General features: G+C 52.2%; 1 protein-coding gene across 5 annotated transcripts in view; it reads left to right on the forward strand.

The window, feature by feature from the left end:
* Positions 1-2508: 2508 nt before the first annotated feature.
* ATCAY (ATCAY kinesin light chain interacting caytaxin) overlaps positions 2509-26488 on the forward strand; it is a 32467-nt gene continuing 8487 nt past the window's right edge. Inside the window, exons 1-11 of one of the 5 annotated variants that reach the window (XM_005281214.4) lie at positions 2509-2991; positions 4991-5122; positions 12899-12960; positions 14763-14984; positions 15929-16114; positions 17763-17865; positions 18568-18699; positions 20286-20372; positions 21230-21328; positions 21686-21721; positions 25347-25382. In XM_005281214.4, the coding sequence (XP_005281271.1) occupies positions 5046-5122; positions 12899-12960; positions 14763-14984; positions 15929-16114; positions 17763-17865; positions 18568-18699; positions 20286-20372; positions 21230-21328; positions 21686-21721; positions 25347-25382 (1040 nt within the window). In that variant the 5' untranslated portion in view covers positions 2509-2991; positions 4991-5045. Of the gene's footprint in view, positions 2992-4990; positions 5133-5185; positions 7447-12898; positions 12961-14762; positions 14985-15928; positions 16115-17762; positions 17866-18567; positions 18700-20285; positions 20373-21229; positions 21329-21685; positions 21722-25346; positions 25383-26488 lie in introns of those variants that run through there. The other 4 variants (XM_005281213.4, XM_065578242.1, XM_065578244.1 and 1 more) reach the window with 4 other exon arrangements.

Below are 26488 nucleotides of genomic sequence, written 5' to 3' on the forward strand. Positions count from 1 at the left end.
AGGTGGCATTCATAAGCTTTGCATGAGGCTTCGATTGCCACAAAACTGCAAAAGAGGGAAATGTTTCTTGTGCAAAAACAAAACAGAAGAAACCACCGAAATGTTCCTCTCCGCTGGATAGTCCCACACCCACTTTGATCAGCAATACCTGAGCTGTCACGGTCTAAAGTGACCCTTCGCTCCTTGTCCCAGTTTAGTCTTGGGAAAGTGTAGTGCCTAGGAACTGGGTAGGATGCCTTTAAATAGTGTGTGAGCTTCCTTGTCTTCTCCTGCAGAAGCCACCAAAACCTACCAGGGCGAGGGCGCGTAGGGGTAACTGGGGCTTGTATGTTTGTAGATACTGCAGTTAGTGTTTGTAGTTGGAACCCAGCTCGGCCGTAGTTAAGGTTTATGCTTAATGTTCTGTAAAGAGCATCAGATGGACTCCTGCTTCTCAAGTGACCAACCACTCCCTCCTGCTCCTCCCTCACTTCGCTCTTCAAGACCCGCTCCTCCTGCAAAGCCTTTCAATCGTGATCGCTGGCAAGATTCCTGCCCCAAAGCCTCCGACTCATCCTGGCAACTCTCCATCAGCAGAAGGGCAGCTGGAAGCCCTCAATTCAGCAGAACCAACGTGGATTCCGGGGCTGTGCATGATGGGGTTGGCACCAAACCAGTGCAAAGAAAAGGAGGGGAATGGGTGTGGCTAAGAAATGGGGAGCCCTGCCCAACCCGTCTTTGGCATGTCACCCCAACAATCCCTCCTAATGTGCAAGGATGGGGCTGGGGAACCGGATTTGCTTAGCTGTTCCATCAGAGTATTATATCATCTAGCTAGAGCAGAGGTGGGCAAACTAAAGCCCGCAGGCCACATCCGGCCTGCAGGACCATCCTGCCCAGCCCTTGAGCTCCTGGCCAGGGAGGCTAGCCCCCCTCCCCTCCCCCGCTGTCCCCCTGTCCCCCTCCCCTCCCCGCAGCCATGCCGCTGCGCGGGCAGCTCTCTGGGCGGCGGGGTTGCGTGTCTGGCTCCGGTCTGGCGGCGCGGCTGCTGGACATGCTGTTCTGAGCGGCATGGTAAAGGGGCCGGGGCTGGGGGGGGTGGATAAGGGGCAGGGGGTCCTGGGGGGCAGTCAGGAGACAGGGAGCAGGGGGCGGTTGGATGGGGCGGAGGTTCTGGGCGATGGTCAGGGGACGCTGGGGGTGGGGGTGTTGGATAAGTGTGGGAGTCCTGTGGGGCCTGTCAGGGGGCAGGGGTGTGGATAGGGGGCAGGGGATGGCAAACAGGGGGGGTTGGATAGTCATGGGGTCCCGGGGGGCCTGTCAAGGGGCAGGGGTGTGGATAGGGGTCGGGGCAGTCAGGGGACAGGGAGCATGGGGGTTGGATAGGGGGTGGGATCCCAGGGGCAGTTAGGGGCGGGGGTTCCAGGAGGGGGCGGTAAGGGGACAAGGGGCGGGCGGATTGGATGGGTCACCGGTTCTGAGAGGGGCAGTCAGGAGGCGGGAAGTGGGGGGGTCAGATAGGGGGCGGGGACCAGGCTGTTTGGGGAGGCACAGCCTTCCTTACCTGGCCCTCCATAGTTTTGCAACCTCAATGTGGCCCTCGGGCCAAAAAGTTTGCCCAGCCCTGAGCTACACAACATTAAGGATTTCAGTAAGGAAAGAGGGGCAGAATGGATGATCTCAAAGACTATAACGCTTTACTTGATGTGCTGGATGCCGATAGCTGGGAGCCAGTCTGTTAGCTGGGGGCAGGGACCATCTTTTTGTCCTGTCCTTTGCAGCCCCTCGCGCAAGGGGCCCTGGTCCGTGCCCTACGGTGATACAAATCATCAATAATAATAAGAATTCATCAGCGGACGCCTGCATCTCAGCAGTAACACCTGGCATTCAAAACAGCATTTTCCTGGAAGCCCGAGGAAAGTTTCCAAAAACCTGGCTGAAACAGAAGCAGGGATTTTCAGAGGCGCCTAAGGGAATCGGGCACCTGCTTCCCATTGACAGTGGGGTTTGGACACCCTAGATTAGGGTGACCAGACAGCAAGTATGAAAAATAGGGACTGGGGGTAGGGGGTAATAGGAGCCTATATAAGAAAAAGACCCCAAAATCAGGACTGTCCCTATAAAATCGGGACATCTGGTCACCCTACCCTAGATCCACCCCTTTGTAAACTCCCCCCCAGCCTAAATCTTCAGCTGGTGCCATTTCCACTTGCCATCTGCTCTGGGCTGCATCTGCACAGACCTGCCTTCCATCCTCCCCCTTCCTCAGAGCCGATTCTTTTCAGCTCCCTCCAAACCCTTTGGGGGGCTGCACTTCCCCAGTGGCCCTCCTAGCCACCCCCACTCCAGCTCCCAGCAGCAGGGAGAGCCCCTCTGTTCCAGGTGCAGAGAGACGCTGGGGGGAAGAGAGACTGGAGACCGAGAACCTGCCTTGGACCACTCCGCCTTTGCCTTTCCTTAGCCAATGATGCTCTCTATTAAACAGCTCTTCCCCCGCCCCTCTCTTCCTGGGCCGGATCCTGCCAGGGGCTGAGGATGTTCAGGATGCCAAGGGAGAGGCTGTGGAGACATTTGCTCTCCCCGATCCAATCAGAGGCGACGCGGCGCTGAAAAGGGGGTGCTTTATGCTGCTAGCTCTCCACCCACCCACACCCCTCCCTCCCTTCCTTCCCCGCACACAAAAGCACTGCAATTAGCTATCTTAAGGGAGCTGGGGCTTAGCCAGTTGTGAGCTGCAAATAATCAAATACCTCTGAGGCAAAGCAAGCAGCGGTGGGCCCGGCCCGTGTTAAGAGAATACAAATAACGGCCATCCATTTCCACAGCAAAAGGCCAGCTCCTGCACTGAAGCCAGCACTGATGCAGCTCCTTGTTCCGCAGCCTGGCCCAGCGGTATTTTTATTCCAATCCTGGACGTCCTAAGGAGCCCCCTGCTACAGAAGGAGGAATGCCCATCTGGAATACAGGAGAGAGCTTCTTTGTTCTTCAGTAGCAAGAAGAGACCCTCAGAGGGTAAGTACAAGACGCCGTCCGTGCTTCCGTTGAGGATGGAGACACTGGGTCCGGCTCTTGGGGTGTTTTTTCCTCCGTCGTGCTTTGAAGGGATTGGGGAAGGGGGATTAGAGCTCTCGGATCTGCAGCGGCGCTGGGGCATGGCTGGTTCCTACATGCTAGGAAATCATCCCTCAGCACCAATACGCTCCTTTCCCGGGCAGCGCAGCCGGCAATGCACCAGGATAAAGACAAATATGTAATGCAGGAAGCGCCGCACAGACAGAGGGAGGGTGGGGAGAACGCAGTAACCCTTCGCCACACAGCTCTCTGCCAGCCTCCTCCGGGACTGGCTCCTACCTCTGAGAATGCCCCCAGTAAATCCGAACACCGGATTTCCTTGGTGATCCGTAGAGTTTTACCACCTTAAAGCAGCATGCAGACAGAACTGCGTCTCCTGCTTCTCCATCATCATGGAGGCCCTCTTTAGAAAGGGCCTCAGAACCGCACTGGCTCTCACAAACAGCATCGAGTGGGCCGGAGGAGCAACATTGGCTTTAGTAGCTTGACGCTGATGTCACCGAGACTGGGATCTGGCCCATTGTATTAAGAATATGTTACTATGTGGCCGACCCCTAAATACACAGACAGCTCACGCACATTGGATTCAGCCTGAACATTCATGTGCCTTTCATGCTGGCCGCGCTTATGTGCAGGTGTGTCATGTCGGTTATTCAGCTCTGGCAGTGGGCCGGATCCTGCTCCCTTTAAATTCAGCTGCTGTCGAGATCAATGGGAAGGGAATCCGGTCAACAGAGGAGTATATGGGGCCTTGCTAAAGGATCTGACAACATGCCGTCCTGATCCTGAATCCTTGTACGCTCTAAATTCCTACTGACTTCATTTCGAGCTTTAGGTGTGCAAGGAATACAGGGGCAGGCCCTAGATATGATGGGCATGATTCTCCTTGACCGGCAGCGTAAAGAGGTCACAAAGCGAGAGTCAGCTACAGTCACAGTCACTCTGAGACACCTTAGCACTGCCAGAGGCCGGGATGTAAATAAGAACTAGGCCCTGTTGGTCCCGATTCTGCCTTCCCTTGCACTCGCGTGGATCAGGAGTGACTGCCCTGACGTGAATGGAGTTACGTCAGTATAAACCACATGGAAGCGGGCGCAGAGCCAAGGCCCACACGCAGACATGTCCCTATATGGTTTGACATATGTTTTTATAAAAATGGGACCCTGGACAAGTGATGAATGTCACAAGGCTAACACGTGTCTCTCCTGAGTGAAGGAGAGCCAGGGTCTTCCTCACAGAAGGCCTTCCTCATAGACCCCTCTCTTCCTCTCTCAGTGCGGGGGGGGGGCTTAGCAATACAGCACATCGCCCCGAAATTTCTCTGTGCGACAGACGAGATTCACATCCACAGGAGACAGCAAGATAGAAACAGGTGTCAGTGCCACATAACCTGAAAGTGATCTTGTACTGTTATCCTTGAAACCTGTATTGAATTTCCATTGGCGAGCGTGTTGGTTAACGTCAATATTAGTCGTACGGCAGAATAAAATCCGAAAGGTGAGCCTGCACTCCACAGAACGGAGCGTGCTGGGTCCCTGCGGATCACTGCGATGGCTCTGCTCAGAACTAGCCTCTCAAAGGGTGAGCGATACGCCGGTCGCATTTTATACAGAGCCTGTGTTCCAGGACCAGCTGACTTGTTTTTATCCAGGGGGGTTGATAGCCCCAAACCACCACGCCCAGGAGCTCAGTGGCTCATGCTGTTATAAAGCCACCGTGGTTTATGTAGAAAGTCTAGAGAGTCACGTCAGATCTGAAGACTCCCCCCACCCCCGACCCACATCTGGAGCTAAATTTTCCAAATGGCTTCTGATGTTGGAACAGGCCAGAATCAAAAATCCCACGCGCCTGAGTTTCCAGGGGGCGGCAGATCCTGAAGGCTGTAGCTTTACGTTCGGCATTCAGCTCGTTGCCCATGCCGCTGTGTCTCCTGTTCCAGACCGAGCCCCTTGGCAGGTGAAACCCAGTGCGGCCGGAATCTCCCCCCGAGCGCGATGGGCACCACCGAAGCCACGCTGCGGATGGAGAATGTGGAGGTGAAGGAGGAGTGGCAAGACGAGGACTTCCCCAGGTCTGTTCTGGTAAAGCTGCAGCTAAAGGCCAGGGGAAATGGTACTAGAGAGCAGTAGGACACCTGGGTCTGACAAGCAGGTGTTCAGGGAAGCGGTCACTGAGAGCAGGGAATTTGCAAGGATGGCTCACAGCCCTTTTTTAAATGTTTGCCTGGCAATAATCTTGCATCACACTCACACCTGCTTGGGCACTCAGATACCAGGGTGAGGGGCCTGGTGGTCAGGTGATAGTTAGCAAACTGGACATGCCTCCTTCTCTCGTCTAAGATGCAGGGAGTAGCAATTCTGCAAGTACTTACTCAAGCGAGTAGCCCCAGTGAGGCGATTGAAGTCAATGGGACTACTTGGGTGAATAACTGCTACACGACGCCCATTCTGAGTTGCAGAATCAGGTTCTGACTGCTCCCCCACCGGGCTGTCAGCCAGCCATGTAGAGAAAGACGGAGTTGCACCTGCTCGCACCCGATCTGAATTTTTGCCCCTAGCACTGAACCCATCTCTCCCAGCTCCAGTCTTCAGCCTGTCCCCAGCACCTGGCTACACCCGTGCGTATCCCTCGGGACACAGCGTGCAGCTGGCACTGATGAATGGGGTGGAGGGGTGCTGCCTGAATGCTGTGAGGACACCTTCCAAGTAGCGATCCTCTCTTCCCAGCTGCAGCGGAATTGCTACCGCTGGGGCTACAGCCACCCTGTGTTCATAGGACAGTGGGCCCGCTGTGTAATTCGGCCTGTTAAGTGCGGTACCCTGGCAAGGCCAACCACTGTAGTCAGAGGTCTCCTGTTCTCCTTGTTGTTGGATGATTCGCTTGGCTCTGTTCATGCAAGTCCCAGCTGCAGGGCTCATCCAAGCACCTCTGTCTGCAGCCACAGTACCCCGCTCGGTTTTGTTCACTCGGTAGCCTCCCCACGCACAAGAATGAGACTCAGACAGGCCTTTGTGTTGCTAGAAGATGGGAACAGCCCTCGCTTATTTCAGGGAGGGACAGGGGCCCCAAAATGGCAAAGAGCTCATGAGAAAGCAAGCCAGCCCTGAGGCGGAGATCTGCCGCAAGACTGGACAGCAGTCATGACGCTCCCAAACGTTCTTGTTATTTCTATGATAGAAGCATCTATAGGAACTGGATCCCAACTGAGCTCAGACACACACACCCCCATTGCGCTTGGTGCTGTACAAACACAGTGGCCAACAGGCCCGCGTCTCCTGAGTCCCAGTCCAGTGCACTAGCCACTAGGTCACACTGCTATGCCTATGCAGGAGCCGCAAAGCCCCATTTTCTTCAGTTGCAGCAAATTCACGATCTTATCATAATAACGTAGCTCTTCTCCTGGGTTTCCCCCCCTCGATCTCAAGGAGGGTCGATAGCCTTTATTCCCACTTTGCAGACTAGGACACGGAAGCACAAAGAGCTGAGGTGACGTACCCAAGGCCACGCAGCAAATCAGTGGCGGCATTGTGAACCGAGCCCAGGTGTCTTGAATACCAGGCCCCCTGGCCTAGCCGCTAGACCACACTCCCGCCTACTGCATAGGGATTAAATAGGGAAAGAGGTTAACCTTTAATGTAAATAAAACCTAACCAAGCCTGTCACGTGACACATGAGCCCCTGCAGAATTTAGCTGGCGTTGGAGAATTTATTTAAAGGTATTTTCACACTCAAATCACAAAGACTGTCCCTTCCGGCTTGCCGTTGAGCCCGTATCTCTCGGCTGGATGACGTGCTGAGCGACTGCATTTGCTTAGCTGCCATCAGCCCCTCTGGCTCCGAAGTTGCAGGCTGCCCCTACAAAGATCCCAGCTGGGTGACCTGGCAAAGGGCAGAATGTGAACGTTCCCCATAGCCAGCCGGTCCTTGGGGTGAATTTCCTGTCCCCTGGTAGCAAAGGGGTGTCACCCAGGCTGAGAATGAGCTAAGTGGCACCAGCAAGAAGAGACTCCTCCCCCTCTTCCCTAGAGCTCCCTGGAGGTTTGATCTCCTGGCTCCAGTATGTCTCAGCTGTTTGTGACTCCGGTCCTGCAGTGATGCTGTAGTGATGCGAGAGGGCGGATGCAGGAGCATGCTCACTGGGTCTCTAGCATCCATCTAATCACAGCAGAGGCGCAGGCTGTTCGCCGCCTGAGAGCAGGTGCCTTATAGGGTGAAACTGGCCATCAGATGATCAGTACGGCGCAAAATGGTGGCCCATGACCCTTAGAAAAGCTGCTATATTCAGGAAACTCTGGAAAAGGGAAAGATTCTTAAGCTAGCTGTGTGGGAAGGAAAATCCAAGGGCAGACTTATCCTAGGAAGTGGGAGACAGCAGTCTAAGCATCCTTTGGAAAGGTAAGGAAGACCCCGTCCCTGTGACTTTTAGACAGATTCTATTGCTAAATGAAACGGATCTGAAATCCCGCGTCAGCATCATAAACCCCCGAGCCGCACGGCAGCGAGTATTTTGATACACCCAAGCCAGATGGCTTGTTTTTTTGACAGTGCATCACCCGACTGTGTCAGGCATCAGAGGGTCAGACCACAGTCACAGAACCAACCAGGGAAAGAGAGACAGACAGACAGTGTGTGTGTGTGTGTGTGTGTGTGTGTGTGTGTGTGTGTGACAGACAGACAGTGTGTGTGTGTGTGTGTGTGTGTGACAGACAGTGTGTGTGTGTGTGACAGACAGTGTGTGTGTATGTGTGTGAGACAGACAGACAGTGTGTGTGTATGTGTGTGTGCGTGTGAGACAGACAGTGTGTGTGTGAGACAGTGTGTGTGTGTGTGACAGACAGACAGTGTGTGTGTGTGTGTGTGACTCTGTGTGTGTGTGTGACAGACAGTGTGTGTGTGTGTGTGTGTGTGTGTGTGTGTGTGTGTGTGTGTGTGTGACAGACTGTGTGTGTGTGTGTGTGTGTGACAATGTGTGTGTGACAGTGTGTGTGTGTGTGTGTCCATCCATGCACATGTCTGTGTGTGTCCGTCCGTCCGGTAGATCTTTTGCACTGATCTAGGAATATTCTTATTTCTTGCCGGTTTAGGGTACTGCTGTCTGCCGGGCACTGGGCTGGATCTTAGAGGCAGGGCCAATATGCCTTTAATCAGAACTCGTGCACTCATTAATATACAACAACCTGGCTCCAAGGGGATCATCCCTTCAGCTGAATAGTTATACAGTTTAATTTGATGGTTGTGGCGGCGTGTCAGTGCAAAGGGCAGTCTCTCTAGTTTTGTAGGGCACGTGCAGTCTATCCCCCTTGCTTGAATGTACCAGGTAAAACAAGCACGGGTTTGCTCTGAGACTGGCCTGTTCTGTGGGGCTCCGTCCCTGAACTCGCAAATCTTCACACCGCAGCCCCTAGCAAGCCCTGGATAGTGGAACGCAAGTTCTAGTTCGGGTTACGAGGCACCAGGCAGAAGGAACGCAGCCTGGCATTTTGCACAGCATACAGAACGTCAGAATAACATACCTCATTCACGCGCCGGCGAGGGTCTACGTAGCTCAGCTGGGCAGACTACAAGTGGACGTGGCAAGGCGTGTTGCTTAACATATGCAAAGTGTGGGCCCGATTCTGATCTCATTGACACCCGGGTAGATCCACGGGCTTCCTTGAAACGACGCAGGACTTGCACCCGTGTGACTGAGTGCAGAATCTGGCCCTGGCCCTTGCATCTGAAAGCAAAGCTTTCAGTTACGTTGGCGTGGCTGAACCTCCTGCTAGCAACGACCGTCCTGCAGAAAAGGGAGGTTTACGGCCTGGCCGAAAGTCAGAAGCTGCCTCTAGAGCGGTGACCCGGGGCTGCAGACAGTATTGCTCAGTGAGTGAGCGCCCTGGCCTTTTGCTCCCCGAGACATGGCTGGAAATTCTTGTGTAGGGAAATGATACAGTGTGCCTGGGTCCTGGTTGTGTGTATTACAAAACCACGGCAGCTTTTTTTGTGGGGAATCGTCGGTTTCTGCACAAGGGAGGGCCAGGATAGAAACGGGAGAGGCTTGAGCCAGAGCCTAGCATGGAGGTGCCGAGTTCTCCTGAGTTTTAAGGCCACGGACTCCCTTTGCCCCAATCACCTCACCTCTTGGCATCGGTTTCCCCGCCCATATAAAGGCCACAATAATACTGGAAGGGTTCGTTAGTTAATATCTGCAAGGTGCCTTGACAAGGGCGGCGGGTAGAATAGGCCAGGGGAGGCTGTGCCCCCCCTGGCGCTGCCACCAGACCCCCGGTGGTGGGGTTTTGGGGAGACGTTTTTGATTTATTATGCCCCAGGCAGGTTCTGGGGCGGCTGAGGAGGTGATATGTGCTATTCAGCTTCCTGGGTTCCTCAGTAATCTCTCTGGATTGAGTAGCAAATCCCGCCTCCTCAGCTGCCCCGGAACCTGCGTGGGGCCTAGCCAAAGCTTCTTCCAGACCCTTTTCCCCGGGCGGCTTGGGGGCTGGGGAGGGGCGACATGGCGCGGCTGCAGCTGGCGCAGGATTCTTCTGGGCAGGTGGGGTGGGGCTCAGGGCTCCTCCGGGCACGGGGGGCGTACAGGGCATGGGGCTCTGGCTGTGGGGGGGAGGGCAGGCAGAAGGGGTGGAGCCAGGGGTAGCCTCCCCGAAGGTGGCTCCACCCACCACCCCTGTGCCTTGAAGAGAACGAGTAAAAGGCAGTCGCCGGGGTATGTTGCAGATTAGGGTCGGGGTGCAGCTCGCAGAGTTGTGGGTAGAAAAATTGCAAAGTGCCGCCTATGCCACGGGCCAAATTTCCCCCGCACCTTCCTTGGGCAGAAGTATGAAGTCAGGCCCCAGGTAACCGGCCCAGGGTGGGTGCTGACGTGCCCAGAGTCTGTTCACTTTACCCTCCAAGGCTCCCTTCTTGGAGGACACAGGAAGGTTGTGGGCTCCTCCAGGGAAGGCCAGGGTGGGTGAATGCACCTGCTCTGAGCGGCGAGTGCAGCCCGTCGAGTGGCTGAGCTCCAAGGCTTCTGCCTGGCGTTGTCTTTAGTCGGTTTCCCCTTCCGGCTGTCAAGGGACCCACACAAGGCCGTGCTGGCTGGGCTGCAGACACAGCTGGGGAAGGGTTAAATCCAAACCAGAAACTTGACATGAAAACCCAGGAGAACATTTCAATGCACATTGCAATGCGTAAAACTTGACGACAGCCCGGCTGCTGCTGTGCTAAGACCACAACCTATCATGCTGGTCTCACTGTTTCCTTGTGCTCCTCCATTGGACTGTCTCCATCTGCTGTGTCTTGTCTTATACTTCGATTGGAGGCTCCTTGGGGCATGGACCATCTTTTTGTTCTGTGTTTGCCGAGCACAATGGGGCCCTGGCCCATGACTGGGTCTCCTGTGTGAATACTTTATTATTATTATTCGATTCAGGGAGGAGCCTCATCTGGGTGGGCAAGGAAACAAGGGTGTAAGGCACCTTGCCATAGTGAGAATGGCTAAACAATACCTCCCTACCAGAATCCACCAAGCAGGGGAGTGAACAGGTCGTCCAGGTTCAGCAGCTCTGCTAGACTCACCTGCCCGTCAACATCCCATCTTTAAGGTTGGCAAAGGGGCGCTTTCGGCGGAGGGTTAACACAGCAGCCAGCAAATAGGTCAGAGTCGCCTTCTGCAGAAGCTAAGCGTTCCTCAGACCTTAGTTCCTGAAGGCGCCTCCTCCATTAATAGATGTGACACGGACGGACACTGGAGATGATGGATGAGGGTTTCCTACTAGGTATGTTCCTCATGTGCATCTCAGGGTTAATTCACACACTGCTGGGGGCAGTAATTTAATAGCTGAAACATCAAACTTCAAAGGTTTTTTTTCTCCTGCTGCTGATAGCTCATCTCAATTGATTGGCCTCTTACAGTTGGTCTGGCTACTCCCACCTTTTCATGTTCTCTGTATGTATACAAAAACCTGTAGGAGAACACTTCAACCACCCTGGCCACACAATAGCAGATGTAAAGGTAGCCATCTTACAGCAAAAAAAACTTCAGGACCAGACTCCAAAGAGAAACTGCTGAGCTCCAGTTCATTTGCAAATTTGACACCATCAGATCAGGATTAAACAAAGACTGTGAATGGCTATCCAACTACAGAAACAGTTTCTCCTCCCTTGGTGTTCACACCTCAACTGCTAGCAGAGCACCTCACCCTCCCTGATTGAACTAACCTCGTTATCTCCACACTGATATATACCTGCCTCTGGAGATTTCCATTACTTGCATCTGAAGAAGTGAGGTTCTTACCCACGAAAGCTTATGCTCCCAATACTTCTGTTAGTCTCAAAGGTGCCACAGGACCCTCTGTATCTTCTGTCTGTGTGTTCCATTCTATCCGTTCCATTCCATCCTGTCTGTGTGTTCCATTCTATCCGTTCCATTCCATCCTGTCTGTGTGTTCCATTCTATCCGTTCCATTCCATCCTGTCTGTGTGTTCCATTCTATCCGTTCCATTCCATCCTGTCTGTGTGTTCCATTCTATCCGTTCCATTCCATCCTGTCTGTGTGTTCCATTCTATCCGTTCCATTCCATCCTGTCTGTGTGTTCCATTCTATGCATCCGAAGAAGTGGGTTGTAGCTCACGAAAGCTTATGCTGAAATTAATTTGTTAGTCTCTAAGGTGCCACAAGTACTCCTATTCCTTTTGCGGATACAGACTAACACGGCTGCTACTCTGAAACTCTGATACACTTTAAATCTATAGATTCCCTAGTGCCACAAACTCAAATCCCTGTTGACACAAGCCTTCATCCTTCACAGGACACGAACGTGGGTTTCATGCAGTTTAATAAGGGAGAGTGAGGACATCTTTTGGCACTTTTGGGGGGTAAAAGAGAGTTTGCTCTGTTGCCCTTGGCTAAAATGTCCTCTCTCCTTGCTGAGTGGCGGCAGTGTGTCTGGCTGCTGCCTCGCACCCCAGAAGTGGCTGCATTTCAGTGGGGATGTGATGCGTGTGTGTGTAAGTACGTGTGTTCATATAGATAGTTCCACCTTGGGATGCAAAATGCTATAAAAATAAATGGCCGTTGATTAGGTTGTGCCCAGGCTATTCCAGATGGGATGGACCCAACTCAACTATTGCGTCTGGTTGAAATGCTCTCCAGTCCGTCAACAATGCTATCGATCTCCCACTCCATTGTGGGTGGCACCGTCTGCCCATGCGTATAAGGTCAGGGATGCAAAGCCAACGGAGCAATAGCTTCGTAGCTCAGTATCACGTATTATTCTAAAGAGCCTCATATTCTGAGCTGAAGGCCTCTTCTGACCCTACACCCCTGCCCAGCAGTTAGAGTTGGCCAAGGTAGATCCATTGTCCTCCATCCCTAGAGTCACATTGAACCAGTCTCGGACTAGGTCTTTCTCAATCCAGAGCTCTTTGCATTGAGAGACTCTCTTCCCTGAGGTCCTTCACTGCCTACTTATTCTGGATACATGCCAGATCCTATCTGCTTTGGCTGGTCTCTTCTTGTCCATTTTGTAGCTCACTCCAGAGCTTTTTGCACCTCTGAGCCATTTTCCCCTCTACTCCTTTGCATCCATTGGGAATTGATCTCTTTTGCTAGGGAGTTGGGTGGGAGGAGGCATTGACTTGAGGATAACTGGTCCTGTCCTATTTGGTATTAGGGTGGGGGACTTCTTCCTGATGGATTTTTAAATGATGTTGTACCTTGAATTTGATAAATACGATGGGCCTAATATACTTAAGGATAGTCGTTATGAAGCCCAGGGAGCTGGGATGAACGGACTTTAATAGTGGCATATCCTGCTAATGGTGCTCTCTTTGCCTCCTGGACCCTTTGCTCTGGCTGGTTTGCAGACCCCTCCCAGAAGAGACGGGAATGGACTCCCTGGGCAGCCCCGCAAATGAGAACACATCCTGTAAGTATCAGCCTGGCCTCGTTGGGCTTTGAAGAGGGTATTTGGCTGAGCCCAGTGGGCAGCAGGCCGCGGTTAGAGAAGAGAGAGAACAAATTCCCGCCAAAAAATCTTGCCTGGGGGACAAAACCAAGAAGCATTGGAGTGTGTTGCAGAGTCACAAGGGGGGGAAACAGGCATTTTCGCAGTGCTGAGTACTCCCATGGACTCCTATTGGAATTGTGGGGGGTTCAGCCCCTCCAAATTATGTCCCACCCCTCTCAGCTTCCTCGAGTGGGATGCCCCGTGGCCTCCATCCAGCTGGCACCTGCAGCCTCAGTGAGTTGCTGCAAAGCAGTCGGAAGAGGTTGAAAAGCCATTGAGCAATTACTGCTGTAATTCACTTAGCTCAGAACAGAGTTCAGACCGGAACGCTCATTGCAATTATTGAATCGAGCTTTGCCGGGCGCCTGGACTCCGGCAGAACGGAGCAGATACAACGGCTCCACACGCTCCACGAACGGAGCCAGGATATTATTTAGCACTTGTTTAAGAGGGCGAGAATAAGAACCCTAAGGATCAATCCTTATTAATAGCTCAGTGGGTTAGCATTGGCCTGCTAAACCTAGGGTGATGAGTTCAATCCTTGAGGGGGCCATTTAGGGATCTGGGGCAAAAATCTGTCTTGGGATTGGTCCTGCTTTGAGCAGGGGATTGGACTACATGACCTCCTGAGGTCCCTTCCAACCCTGATTTCTGTGATTCTATCTATTCTTTGCATTGCTGTGGCAGTTAGGAGCGCCAGGACTGGGTGCTATACATTGTGCTAGGCGCTGCACAAAAAGACGGTTGCATTAGTGGCCCCAACCATCTTCGTTCCCTCGCTTCATTTTATCTGGTTAGTTTATCCCTTAAGGAAAAGTTGCTCTGTTCACCCCCATGCTTTGAGCTCTGCAGCTTTCGTTGAGGTTGGCTATTGAGAGTAGACTTCCCCTAAGATGAGAGCGTGTTTCGCATCATAGACAGGACTTGAGAGCACAAGTGACTGGGCTAAGGCCCTACCTGGAAGTCAGTGGCAGAGCCAGAATGAGCACTCAGGAATTTCTTCCTCACAGCCATATATTTAATTCACTGTCCCAGGCTGCCTCCTCCGTGATGTCAGCAAACCACCGTCACCCATCAGCCATAGCAAGGGTTCCAGAGACCAAACAATTATCAGGCTATTAACTAGGCTCAAATACGGGTGCTAGCATCATCGGGCCCCACATTGGTCTATTCTTATGGTTATTTATATTTGAATCGACTTTTCAGCCACAGTTTCCTGCTCGGTATAGCTAGGGCCTCTGTGCCTCGGTTTCCCCATCGCTAAAATGGCAATAATGATTCTGACCTGTCTCGTGGGGGCTCGTGAAGATCAATTAGTTAGCACTATGTTAATGCTAAGTGTTATTAACTGAACAGAGACTCTGGACCCAGAGAAAGTTCAGTCTCAGTAACCCGCCCAGCTCGGCGAGGGATGACTTTGTGAGCACTTCAAAAGTAGGGCTGTATTTTGTAGTGTGCCGGGACCTCATTAGAACAGAGAGCTGTGAGTCAGGACACCTGCCTTCTACTCCTGACTCTTGCCACTGACTCACTCTTTTGGCTTGGACACGTGCTTAACATTTCTGTGCCTCAGTTTAACCCCCCTTTAAAATGGGGATAAAACGACTCACTGCACAGGCTTGTAAGGCTGCTGCGCAGATGCAAGGATCTGCCAAAGCAAAGTCTTGCTGCAAGGTGGATGATCAGGACAAGCTGACGCTTACTTTCCGCTTTCCGTGCAGCTCCCCCTAACACTTTGAACTTTAACGGGGCTCATCGGAAGCGCAAGACGCTCATAGCCCCTGAAATCAACATTTCCCTGGACCAAAGTGAGGGTTCCATCCTGTCCGATGACTTCCTGGACACGCCCGATGACCTGGACATCAACGTGGATGACATCGAAACCCCGGATGAGACGGACTCCCTGGAGTTCCTGGGCAATGGGAATGAACTGGAATGGGAAGGTAAAAGGCCAACGTGGGGTGGATTTCGCTAGGACTTGGGGCTTGTCTTGGATTAACTTCAACCCTCTTTCTTTTGACTCTGCTGTTCTCCAGCTATGACCAGGGCCGAAGGGGGGAGGGGGGGAAAGCCAGTACAAATTACCGGGGCCTGGCTTCCCCCCCGTCTCATCGGCCCTGTTCAGCTGGTCCGCCCTTGCTGGGGGGCCCAAAAAAATTCCGGAAGGGGGCCCGGCTTCCCTGGCTTCCCCCTGCCCCGGTCTCGTCGGCCCTATTTAGCCCGTCCGCCCTTGCTGGGGGGCCCGAAAAAAATTTTCACCGGGGCCCGAACCCGCTCTCGGTGGCCCTGGCTGTGACATGTAGCTCCATTGTATAGCGTTTGCCCTCAGTACGTTCAGGGCTGACGGTATGGCACCGCCTCAGCTGTAGTCAATTGTCAGCGCTCCGGTGAAGTCAATGGAGCTACCAGGATGTTAAATTTAATTACATCATCGTCGCTATTACTGACAGGTTCAGCTATGGTCACCTCTTGGAGCAGATCCTGTGCATCACTTAGGACTAAAGCAAGAATTGCCTCTCCCGTTGTGGGTTCCAGGCTTAGCTGCTTCAGTTGGCCGTCATTAATGGTGTCTAGAAATTAATATCTCTGCATCCCATCCTGAGGTGACAGGCTCTCCATTTGTGGTTGTCACAGTCTCTCATTGTCCTGCAGGGCTCCAGCTTGTATTCTTAATGCATGCATTCTGAATCTCGATGTCGTCTGAACTGTCTGAACTGTGTTGCTATGGGGAGGGGGGGATTTTTCACACCCGGAGAGACATAGCTATGCCGATATAAGTTTTCAGTGTAGACCAGCCCTTCGTTACAGCGCTGCCTAGATAAGCATCTTAGACCTCTGTCCAGTCTCCAGGAGAAGCTCACCAGCGTTTTCACTTTCCCTCTTCCAGATGATACACCTGTGGCCACAGCCAAGAACATGCCCGGGAACAGCGCAGACCTCTTTGGGGATGGGGTGGTGGAAGACGGCAGCGCTACCAATGGGAGACTGTGGAGGACGGTTATCATTGGGGAGCAGGAACACCGCATTGATCTGCAGATGATCAAACCCTACATGAAAGTGGTGACACATGGAGGTGAGGTTTAGGAAGACCATGGTGCCTCAGAAATGCACTGCCCTGTTGGCCTTTCTTATAAAATGTTGCTTCTTGGGATGGTAGGGCTGGAAGAGATGTAGCAACTGCATGGGCGGCGGGTGAACCACAGGCTCAGGGAGGCTAGCTCCGGCCCACCCCTTGTGCCCGAGGCCCCATCCCTCCTCTCCCGCTTCCCCTGCCGGAGCACAAAGCCCCCCAGCACTGGGCAGGAGGCGCAGCCCCCAGCGACCCCAACCCCGGAGCGCTGGGCGGGCGGGCAAGCATGTGCACCGGCTCCAGCCGCCCGGAGTCCTTGGCCACAGGCCGGCCCCCATTAGCCCCAGCCCGGGGTCCAGGCCACGGGGGAAGAGCTGCAGAGCGCTGGGAAGCAGTGGGGAGCCTGGGGACAGAGCGTGGGCAGGACCACACAAGGCTGGTTGGGGAGCTCAGCCTCCCCCGGCCTTTGATACCCGCCGCCCATGAGCAACTGGTTATCTTGGCCATCAGTAAAGAGAGTCGGTTCCCCATATCGTACAAGGTAGCTATCCCGCTCTGCCCGGCACCATTCACATCACTACAGCCGGTTTTGACCTTTTCAAAGTTTCCCTCGTTTGGTCCAAAATGACTTTTTGTTTCAAAATTTAAGTTAATTCATAGTTCAATGTAAAACACATTTTAAAAAGGTCGAAACCAAATGTTTGGATTGACCGGAACTGGAGGTCTTGTTAATTTTTTCATTTGCAAAAATTTTCAAGATTTTGATTTTTCATCCTAGGACAGGATAAAATATCAAAAATCTTCCAGGGATGGGAAAACCATTTTCCACCCAGCTCTGTATGTCACCCAAATAAACCTAGTTACATAATAGAAAGCATACAGGAACTGACGGCAGCAATAGATCTAGGGTCTGGTCCTTCTCAGAGGGGCAGGACACCTTCAACTTATACTGAAGTCCACAGCAGCTGCAGGATCTAAGCAACTCTGAAAACCAGCCCCTGGTGTCTCAGGTTGGATACCCAAATACTAAGGCACCAGATGTCATGGCCACTTTTGAAAATTCGTGGCTAACAATGAGTCCATGGTACAGCCAGGAATAGCGCTTCTTGTCCTGTGCTTTGACATGGACCATATATCCCCCAAATACAAAGACTGGTCTATCTCCAAAGACTGACCATGCTGAATATGGGGCCTGATGGAGCAAGTTAAGATCAACTGGGAGGCCGTTGTTGTTCATCCCCTGGGTAAAATTTTTCTGGACTGGCTCATAAATTGGGCGCTCTCAGTCGATGGCCTCTACCTCTGGAACCCAATTTCCTTGGGGATTTGCCAAAATCCTCATCCGCACAGCTTTGTGGCACTCTGCAAGCCATAGTTATTTACAAATAAGCCCTGAGCTGCTACAGCAACAGGAGCTTCATACACTAATAAAACAAAGCAAACGTTTCGTTGCATCTCTCCCAGGCCATGATCCTCCATAGTTCCTCCTGCATGGAGGTCAATGGGAATTCAGCGCAGGGTCAGGACACTTCTCTGTGGATGGGGTGGTGACCCACAGGCCTGGCGGCAGAAGCACTTTGTTGTTTTCCGTATTGACCTCCTGCCTCTTCCTCACTCAAGTGGCCATGCTGTCCATCTCTTTCTCTATTAGGGTACTACGGAGAAGGGCTCAATGCTATCATTGTCTTTGCTGCCTGCTATCTCCCAGACAGCAATCTAGCTGATTACCATTACATCATGGAGAACCTCTTCTTGTAAGTGACTATGCCAAGTTGCATGATGGAGGGGAGGCAAGAAGTGTCCCAGGTCCCCGGGTAACCTCAGTATCTGTGCCACTCACTGGGACTTTACATAGAGCATCTCAACTGGGAAACTAGGCAAGGTGGAATCCATGCCAGTTGTACAGAGTGCTGCCGTGTATCTGGCTGAATGCTACAGGATAACCTGATGTCCACAGTGTCCTCCTACATGCCCAATGGTCCAAATTCGGACCCAACACAGATACCTCACAGCAGCTTCACATATAGCATTAAGGTGCGCCCGTATGCTGGCCAGCCATAAATGCATGCCCAGAGTAGAAATTATCCATCAGAGGCTACTGCTGTGCAAAGGAACTTATGGACATAAATGTATGGACCACCGTTCCTGATCTCTAGGAACCCACCTAAACACACCCTTCCGTGGTTCCTGCAAAGGTGCCTCACGGTGGATTTGAAACATCTCCAAGTCTCAAAACCCACAAAGCCAGACGGGTCAGTTTTTCAGTTACAAGGTTCCTTTGAACCTTCTTGTGGCCAAAGACAGTGACCTGGGTCACAATACAGAGTCAGAATAGATTGAAGAAGGATCAGCCTGGTGGGGCTGGGGGAGAGGGTACATACAAATAAACACAGAAACCCCGCTGTATGTATTGAAGCAATCCCACCACATGGCTGCTTTGGATTGCCACCCGATAGGTACGTGATCAGTAGCTTGGAGCTGCTGGTGGCCGAGGACTACATGATCGTGTACCTGAATGGAGCCACACCACGTCGGAGGATGCCGGGCCTGGGCTGGTTGAAGAAATGCTACCAGATGATAGACAGAAGGTGAGGAACCGCCCTCTGTGGGCAGGTTATTTCCATGATGGTCCACTGCACTATACACCCAGCTTAAGGCACCACCAAAACAATGCAAAGGAGCCTTAGTGGAAATGAGACTCAGCCCCAAAGCTGTAAACCTGATTCTGGCTCTTATACACCCACGTAAGGTATGTTAGGACTGGAGGCATACAGAGGACTGGGACCCCTCCTCTAGGGGGTGGGATTTCAAGTGCAGATAAAGCAGCAGCAGATGAACTGCAGAGCACGGCAAGTCCCGTGGGCACGGATCCATCCCTCCGAGCCAAAAGGGGACAGTCAGCAGAATTGTTTCTCACCTGGTATCATTCCACATCTCCCAGGAGGCACCGGGACGCTTTCAAAGTGATGCACTGGGAAAGCCAGCCTGCAGCGCTGAATGAGCCCCCGCAGGAGGAACTGTGGGGCCTGTTTCCTCCTTCCACTCACTGGTCATTCATTCCTGATTACCGTGTTCACACTTCGCAACCTGCCCCACGTTGTTATATACCTCTACCCCGATAGAACGCGACCCGCTATAACACGAATTCGGATATAACGTGGTAAAGCAGTGCTCCGCGGGGGGTGGGTCTGCGCACTCCGGCGGATCAAAGCAAGTTCAATATAACGCGGTTTCACCTATAACGCGGTAAGATTTTTTGGCTCCCGAGGACAGCGTTATATCGAGGTAGAGGTGTATATGAAGACAAAGATGCAGCATATACAGACCAGGGGGTCCATAAACAAGAAAACACAGGGTCATTTTCACATTAGACTTGGATGCTGTGTCGTCCCTTCTATTGGTTATATTTCACAGGAGTATTAAATACAAGCATGTATTTTGGATTGGGATTGGGATTGGGATTATTTAGTCTGCAGAAGAGAAGAGTGCTTTGATAGCTTTCAACTACCTGAAAGGGGGTTCCAGAGAGGATGGATCTAGACTGTTCTCAGTGGTGGCAGATGACAGAACAAGGAGTAATGGTCTCAAGTTGCAGTGGGGGAGGTTTAGGTTGGATATTAAGAAAAACTTTTTCACTAGAAGGTTGGTAAATCCCAGGCAGAAGGAGGAACCTATCTCCATGAGAGGGGCGGGGCAGGACACTCCCTCTAGCTAGCTTGGGCAAGGAGCCTCCTAGAGCGCTGGCTTTTGTGATTCCCGTTCTGAGGCGCCTGTCTCGCCCCATTCATTGTATAGCGAGCCCAGGCCCCGAACTCAGGCCCTGTGAATCCCAGCGATTTTCTAGGCACCTTAACGTTAGAGGACCAGCCTGAGACCCTTTGTGTGACTAGCCTGTTGCTGCTTTAGGACTGGAACAGATTTTCTCTTTCCTCTTCCAACGGACGTGGTGGAGGCCCTATTATCATCAGAGTGGCCTGGGTGAGGTGTAGGAACATTCCTACAACAGCTAAAGGCAGCAGGACTCTGCCCTAGCAGGTCTTCTCCTTCTCTAACGTATGTGATCCTGTGGGCCCAATTCTGCCCCGGCACCAGAGTAAATCCGTGAAATCCACGGAGTCCCACGGGGGCCTCCAGGAGTTCTGCGTCTAACCTCTCGCCTCTGGCCTTTCCGCAGGCTACGGAAAAACCTGAAAGCTTTGATCATCGTGCATCCTTCGTGGTTCATCCGGACCGTGCTGGCGATATCCAGGCCCTTCATCAGGTGAACAAAGAACTCTCCCGCATCCCAGTGGGTTTTGGAAAGGCAATTAAACCTTGTGCCAATCTCTACATGTTAGAGAGCAGGGTGAGGGCTATACAAAGGGGCAAATTAGCCCACCTGGGTCTAGTGCAGGGTTCTCCCCACTTCCTCTGAAGCACCTGGCACTGGCCACAGTCAGAGAGAGGATACTAAGCTTGATGGACCTTCGCTCTGTGTTCCTGTTACCCTACTGAGGCAGCCAGAAAGGGAGGCTGGATTTTTGTGGCAGGAAATTTGCTCACTGGGAGAGGGGAAAGGTGTCCCAATGCTGCTGGAGGGGTTTTTTTGTTTTTGTTTTTATTTTTATCAAGTTCTTATAACAACTAAAGGAACGGCTGGGCCAGCTCCTGACGTAGGCCAGGTGGGTGCTCTAGCATGGAGGACTCTAGGCCAAATTCTCTCCCCCCAGGAGTTAGTGTAAGACCCGGTGCAAGAGCTCTGGTACTTTGAGAAGTCCCAGATGCCTTAGCTCCAGCCTCTCCCAGCAGGGGTCACTGTAGAGACTGGTGTAAAAACTCATAGGAGAGGCACTCACAGCTCACCCCCCCCCAGCCATCCTCTCCCAGCAAAAGTTACCATCAAAAGGGTGGAATGAAGTTGGGAGCAGGAGAACCCCGCTCTAGCTGTCTGAACAGTTCGCAGCCTCTGGCTAAAGAGAAGCCTTCGTTTTGGGTCACATCCCAGTTGCATTGAAATCAACAGCAACACGCCCATAGACTTCAATCGGATCTGGATGTATGTCCCACCTAGCCACCGTTCTATGAAGGGGGAAAGTCAGAATAAGCTCTTAAAGGGTGCATGTTCTTTTCCTCTGTCAGTGTGAAGTTTATCAATAAGATCCAGTACGTTCACAGTCTGGAAGAACTGGAGCAGACTATCCCCATGGAGCACGTCCAGATTCCTGACTGCCTCCTACAGTAAGTATCACAGGGAGCTCTTACGTGAAAACTTGGCACCTCTGGGGGCCACCGTCCATTAGCTCCTCACCATGTGCACCGTTTCCCCGTGCTTCAGAGAGGAAGGATGGACCTGTGATCAAGGCTTGGCATTCAGGAGGCCTGGCTGTCGTCTAATCCCAGCTCAACTCATTGCTTGGCCTTGGGCAAGTCCTACCCTCTCCGTGCCTCGAGCTTCTCCATTCCTACGGGCAGGAAATGCAAGAGAGAGAAGACATTAACTCTTTGTATTCTGGAGCCATTGCTTGCCCCAGGCTCTTTCGCCTTTAGAGTGAATGCTGCGGGGACATTTAAGGAAATCTCTCTTGTTCGTTGCAGGTACGAAGAAGAGAGAACCAAAGCCAGGAAAGAAAGGTAAAAATCAGCTTTTGGGGGAATGGGGCTCCTATTGTCCTAAAGATTTCTCCTATGGGAGTTACAGCCAGTAAATTCTGTGTTCCTCATAACCCAGGCAACCCATTTGGTCTGTATTTGACTTCTCCAGATATTCATTCAGAACAGACACACGATGCAAACCCCAGGCTTCCCCATAGGTTTGAACTCAACCTGCTACCTTGGGTGAAACCTGCCAACTGCCTTGTCCCCACTAGGACTTTACCTCTGGTTAGCTAACTTGAGTTAACAATGTACCGTTTTCCCTAGTGAAGATGCTCCCTGTGGTAATTTCAACCCTCACCTTCCATTCCTAGGAAGAACCTGTCCCCCAACTAATACTTCAACACTGCACAAAAACAGGCCCCCAGAATAAACCTGCAGTGGAACTATGGAGCCCAGTTCTCAGTTAGGCAAAGGGCTGGTCTACACAAGGAGTTGTTCCTGCTTAACTGTCCCTGACTAATTCCGTGTGTGGACGCTCTTATTCTGGAATACCACATGGAGTTAATCAGGAACCACTTCCTGTCCACACAAGCCCTAAAGCCTCTTTAAGGCTGTTTTACCTCACCACGGTGGTGTAACGTGGCAGGAAATGTAATTTACGCTCTCATTAAGGCCAGAGAGGTGTAACGGGGCCTTACTATAAATGAGAATTGGGCCCATTGTATCCTAGTTTGTTTTATTTCCATGTTTTAAGCCATCCCAGCCGATAAAAACAATAATCCGGAATTAGGATATATTGCCCCAACTAGTGACAATAGCCTCCATTATCATGAGGGCTGCTCCGCCTCTTACCCAGGGCCCCCACCCCTGCTCCGCCCCAGCCCCGCCCCCACTCCACCCCTTCCCCTAAGCCCCTGCCCAGCTCCGCCCCTGCCCCTGCCCCTTCCCCACTCCCCTGAGCTCTGCAGCATGGCCGGGCCTGCACTCAGCGGCGGCGGGAAGTGCGGACCCGGCCCCAGCTGCGCCGCCGGTGAGTGCTGGGGGATGGTTCCCCCCTGCCCCCCAAGCCAGCCCCCTCCCCATGGAGGCCTGGGGCCCGCCCCCCTGTTCCTCCCCCGCGGAGGCCTGGGGCCCCACACACACCCCGTGGGGGGGCTGCGTAGGGCCCCAGAATAGCTAGGGACGGCCCTGCGACATGACCCTCTCATAAACAAACGAGAGAAATATAACCTAGACAAACCTACTATAGGGTTGATGCACAACTGATTGGAAACCTGTACTCAGAGAGAAGTTATCAATGGTTCACAGTCTAGCTGGAAGGGCATATTGAGTGGGGTCCCACATGGATCTGTACTGGGTCCAGTTCTATTCAATATCTTCACAAATGATCTGGATTATCGCACAGAGAGGACACTTATAAACTTTGGGATGATACCAAACAGGGAGGGGTTGCAAGCACTTTGGAGGACAGGATTAGAATTCAAAATGATCTTGATACATTGGCTGGCGCTCGAACCCTGGCTTCCTCTCCCTGTTGGCCACACCCTGCTGCTCGGGGAGAAGGGATGGCCCAAGGGGCAGGACCACGCTTCAGGCGCCGGGAGCATCTTTTAAGAGGGGCCACTCACAGTCCTCCAACCCGTTAAAACCACCCAGTTCCATGGACCCTTCACAGTTAAGGAGCTATTGAAAAACTGACCAATATTTGAAAATGCATGTGACTACATCAGTGGTCCCCAACGCGGTGCCCGTGGGTGCCATGGCGCCCGCCGGGGCATCTATGTGCGCCCGCGTACTGGCTGGCGGACAAGCATCCGCCAAAATGCTGCCGACAAGCAGCGTCATCCAGAGGCGTTGCCGCCGAAATGCTGCCGATTTTCGGCGGCGACGCCGCTTGACGTTGCCACTTCTCGGTGGCATTTTGGCGGATGCTCATCCGCCGGCCATGATCCTCGGTGACTCGTCGTCTGGCACCCGCCATACGAAAAAGGTTGGGGACCACTGGACTGCATGCTTAAATAAAAGCCTATTTACCTCTCTTGGGACTTGCCTCTCCCCCCAAAATCGTATCACTTTCCCAGTACTGCTAGAGTTCAAATAATTACAACCCCCCTCTAGTGTGGATACAGTTAGACAGGTATGAAAGGTGCTTATACCAGTCTAGCTTCTACAGGAAGGTACAGGGCACCTTTATAACCAGTATAACTGCGTCCACACTACAAATGTAACTATTTTGATTAAAAAATAATCACCCCCTAATCGAAAGAGTTATACCAGTGCAAAACCTGTGTGTAACCCAAGCCTAAAGGTCAGATTCTGCCAGGCCTGCATTTCTCTGCATTGATTCCTGGGGTGAAGTCCTGGCTCCACTGAAGTCAATGGCAAAACTTCCATTAGGGTCACGGTTTCACGTTGCCAGACTCTAGCCCAGGGGTCGGCAACCTTTCAGAAGTGGTGTGCCGGGTCTTCATTTATTCACTCTGATTTAAGGTTTCGCGTGCCAGTAATACATTTTAATGCTTTTAGACGGTCTCTTTCTATAAGTCTATAATATATAACTAAACTATTGCTGTCTGTAAAGTAAATAAGGTTTTTAAAATGTTTAAGAAGCTTCATTTAAAATTAAATTAAAATGCAGAGCCCCCCGGACCGGTGGCCAGGACCCGGGCAGTGTGAGTGCCACTGAAAATCAGCTCACGTGCCGCCTTTGGCGCGCGTGCCATAAGTTGCCTACCCCTGCTCTAGCCCCAAGTTATTAGAAGTACCTACTGGGGTCCGGGAAGTGGGCGGACGGAAGCCCGCCCACTGCTAAAGGATCCGCCCCCCCAGCCTAAGGGGAGGAGCAACAGGACCTGAAACCCAACTGATTTCGGGGGACAGCTAAAGAAATAACAGGGACAGGAGTGCGGTCAGAGGGTCAAAAGAAGAAGTAATCAGTTACTTTAAAATGCTTGAGCTGATCAAACAAAAAAACTGCAAGATTCTCTAAAGCTCAAAAACCGCCACGAACGTAAAATTAGAGCAGCCAGCAGTCGCAAAGGGCTAGTCCTGGGAGACACGGTGACTCACTCGAGTAATGGCTGCAACATCAGGACTGTAATGAGCAATATAGGTACATAGCGCTTGACATCTTCAGAACACTATACCCTACCATAAAGGCGAAATTGATCTGTAATAAGCGAGAGAAAATGGAAAGGTCTGGATCTCGGTATTTTAATAGAATCATAGATTTAAGGCCAGAAGGAACCATTATGATCATCTAGCTTGACCTCCTGCATAACAGTGGTTGAAGAGCCTCTCCTATTGAGAGATAGCTTAGTGGTTGGAGCATTGGCTTGCTAAACCCAGGGTTGTGAGTTCACTCCTTGAGGGGGCCATTTAGGGAACTGGGGTAAAAATCTGGCTGGGGATTGGTCCTGCTTTGAGCAGCGGGTTGGACTAGTTGACCTCCTGAGGTCCTTCCAACCCTGATATTCTGTGATTCATTTACTCTAGGAAAACTTCTGCATCAGGCCAAATCACGTTAGGTGGAGACACAGCATCTCGTTCAGAAAGATGTCCAGTCTTGATTTAGAAGCTGCATGTGCTGGAGAATCCAGTGCGTCCCTTTCACGTTGGCTGCTCCCACTCGGTAGATTTCAAATACGTTTTATCGTTACAGGGCAGAGGAGAAACAAGACATGACAGAGAAAGAAAGGTAAATACCCTGCACGTATCGGCAAGCTGAATGCAATGACTCTGCACCTCAGCTCCTGCCTTGTTCATGGTTATCAGTTCTGTTCCATGGTGTAATGCTGCTAATAGTGGTTGAAAATATTGTGATAAAAGCTACCGGGGAAAATCTAGCTAGCAAATCAGCAAGCTCTCCAGAAAGAAAAGGAAGGGCACACCCTTGGCCATGGAACTTAGCTGGTGCATGCTTCGAGAAGATTCTAACCCTACTAAAGTCCAGTCTGCTCTTAGGATAACCAACGATCCTATTGTGTAGCAGCTCACAAAGTCAATTGCTGCCATCAAACCCCACACCCCAATGCAGGTGATTGCTCAACTGGGTGTTCATGGACCACAGTGAAAAGACAGCATGTTACAATGCAAATCCCTCCTGAGTCACTGAAGCCAGGGAGCTCTGGCCTAGATAATCCAGGGACTCGCGTATCAAAGGATGTGAAACCAGGGGCAGAGAGAGTTGTTCTCGGGAACCAAGAGAAGATTTAGGGCTGCCAACTTTCTAATTTCTGAAAACCGGACCCTAAAGCAGGAGCGCCAGAACCTCTCTCCTCCCTCACCACCCTCTGCCTCGCGTATCCCCCTGAGGCCCCACCCCCTGCTCCGCCTCTTCCCACGAGGCCCCGCCCCTGCTCGCTCCTCTCCACCCCTCCCCTGTCACTCACTGCTCTCCCCCTTCCTCATCACTCGATCCTCTCCACCTCTCTCTCCCCACCAGCTGGCCTCCCTCTGCTCTGGCGCTGGGTCAGGAGCTGCAGCCCCTGACACAGATCCTGCCTGCCCATGAGATGCAGGTAGGAGGCGGTCCTGGCTGAGCAGGGACTAGCATGGGTTAATGACCGGGTGCCTCCCCCCTCCCCAAGCGGTGACCAGACTTTTGGTGTCTGATCAGTACATCTGACCGGATACTGCAATTGGACCGTCCGGTTGAAACCCGGATACCCGGCAATCCTAAGAAGATTTAGTGAGAAAGGAAACGAGAGACTTTTGGAATCCATGCTGTCCCTGCAGGGAAATTGATTCTACCTTGCTCTTAGCCCAAAGGCAATGAATCAAGGGAGGACTTTACAAACCGTT

Source organism: Chrysemys picta, chromosome 25 (assembly GCF_011386835.1).
Source record: "Chrysemys picta bellii isolate R12L10 chromosome 25, ASM1138683v2, whole genome shotgun sequence".
Lineage (NCBI taxonomy): Eukaryota > Metazoa > Chordata > Testudines > Emydidae > Chrysemys > Chrysemys picta.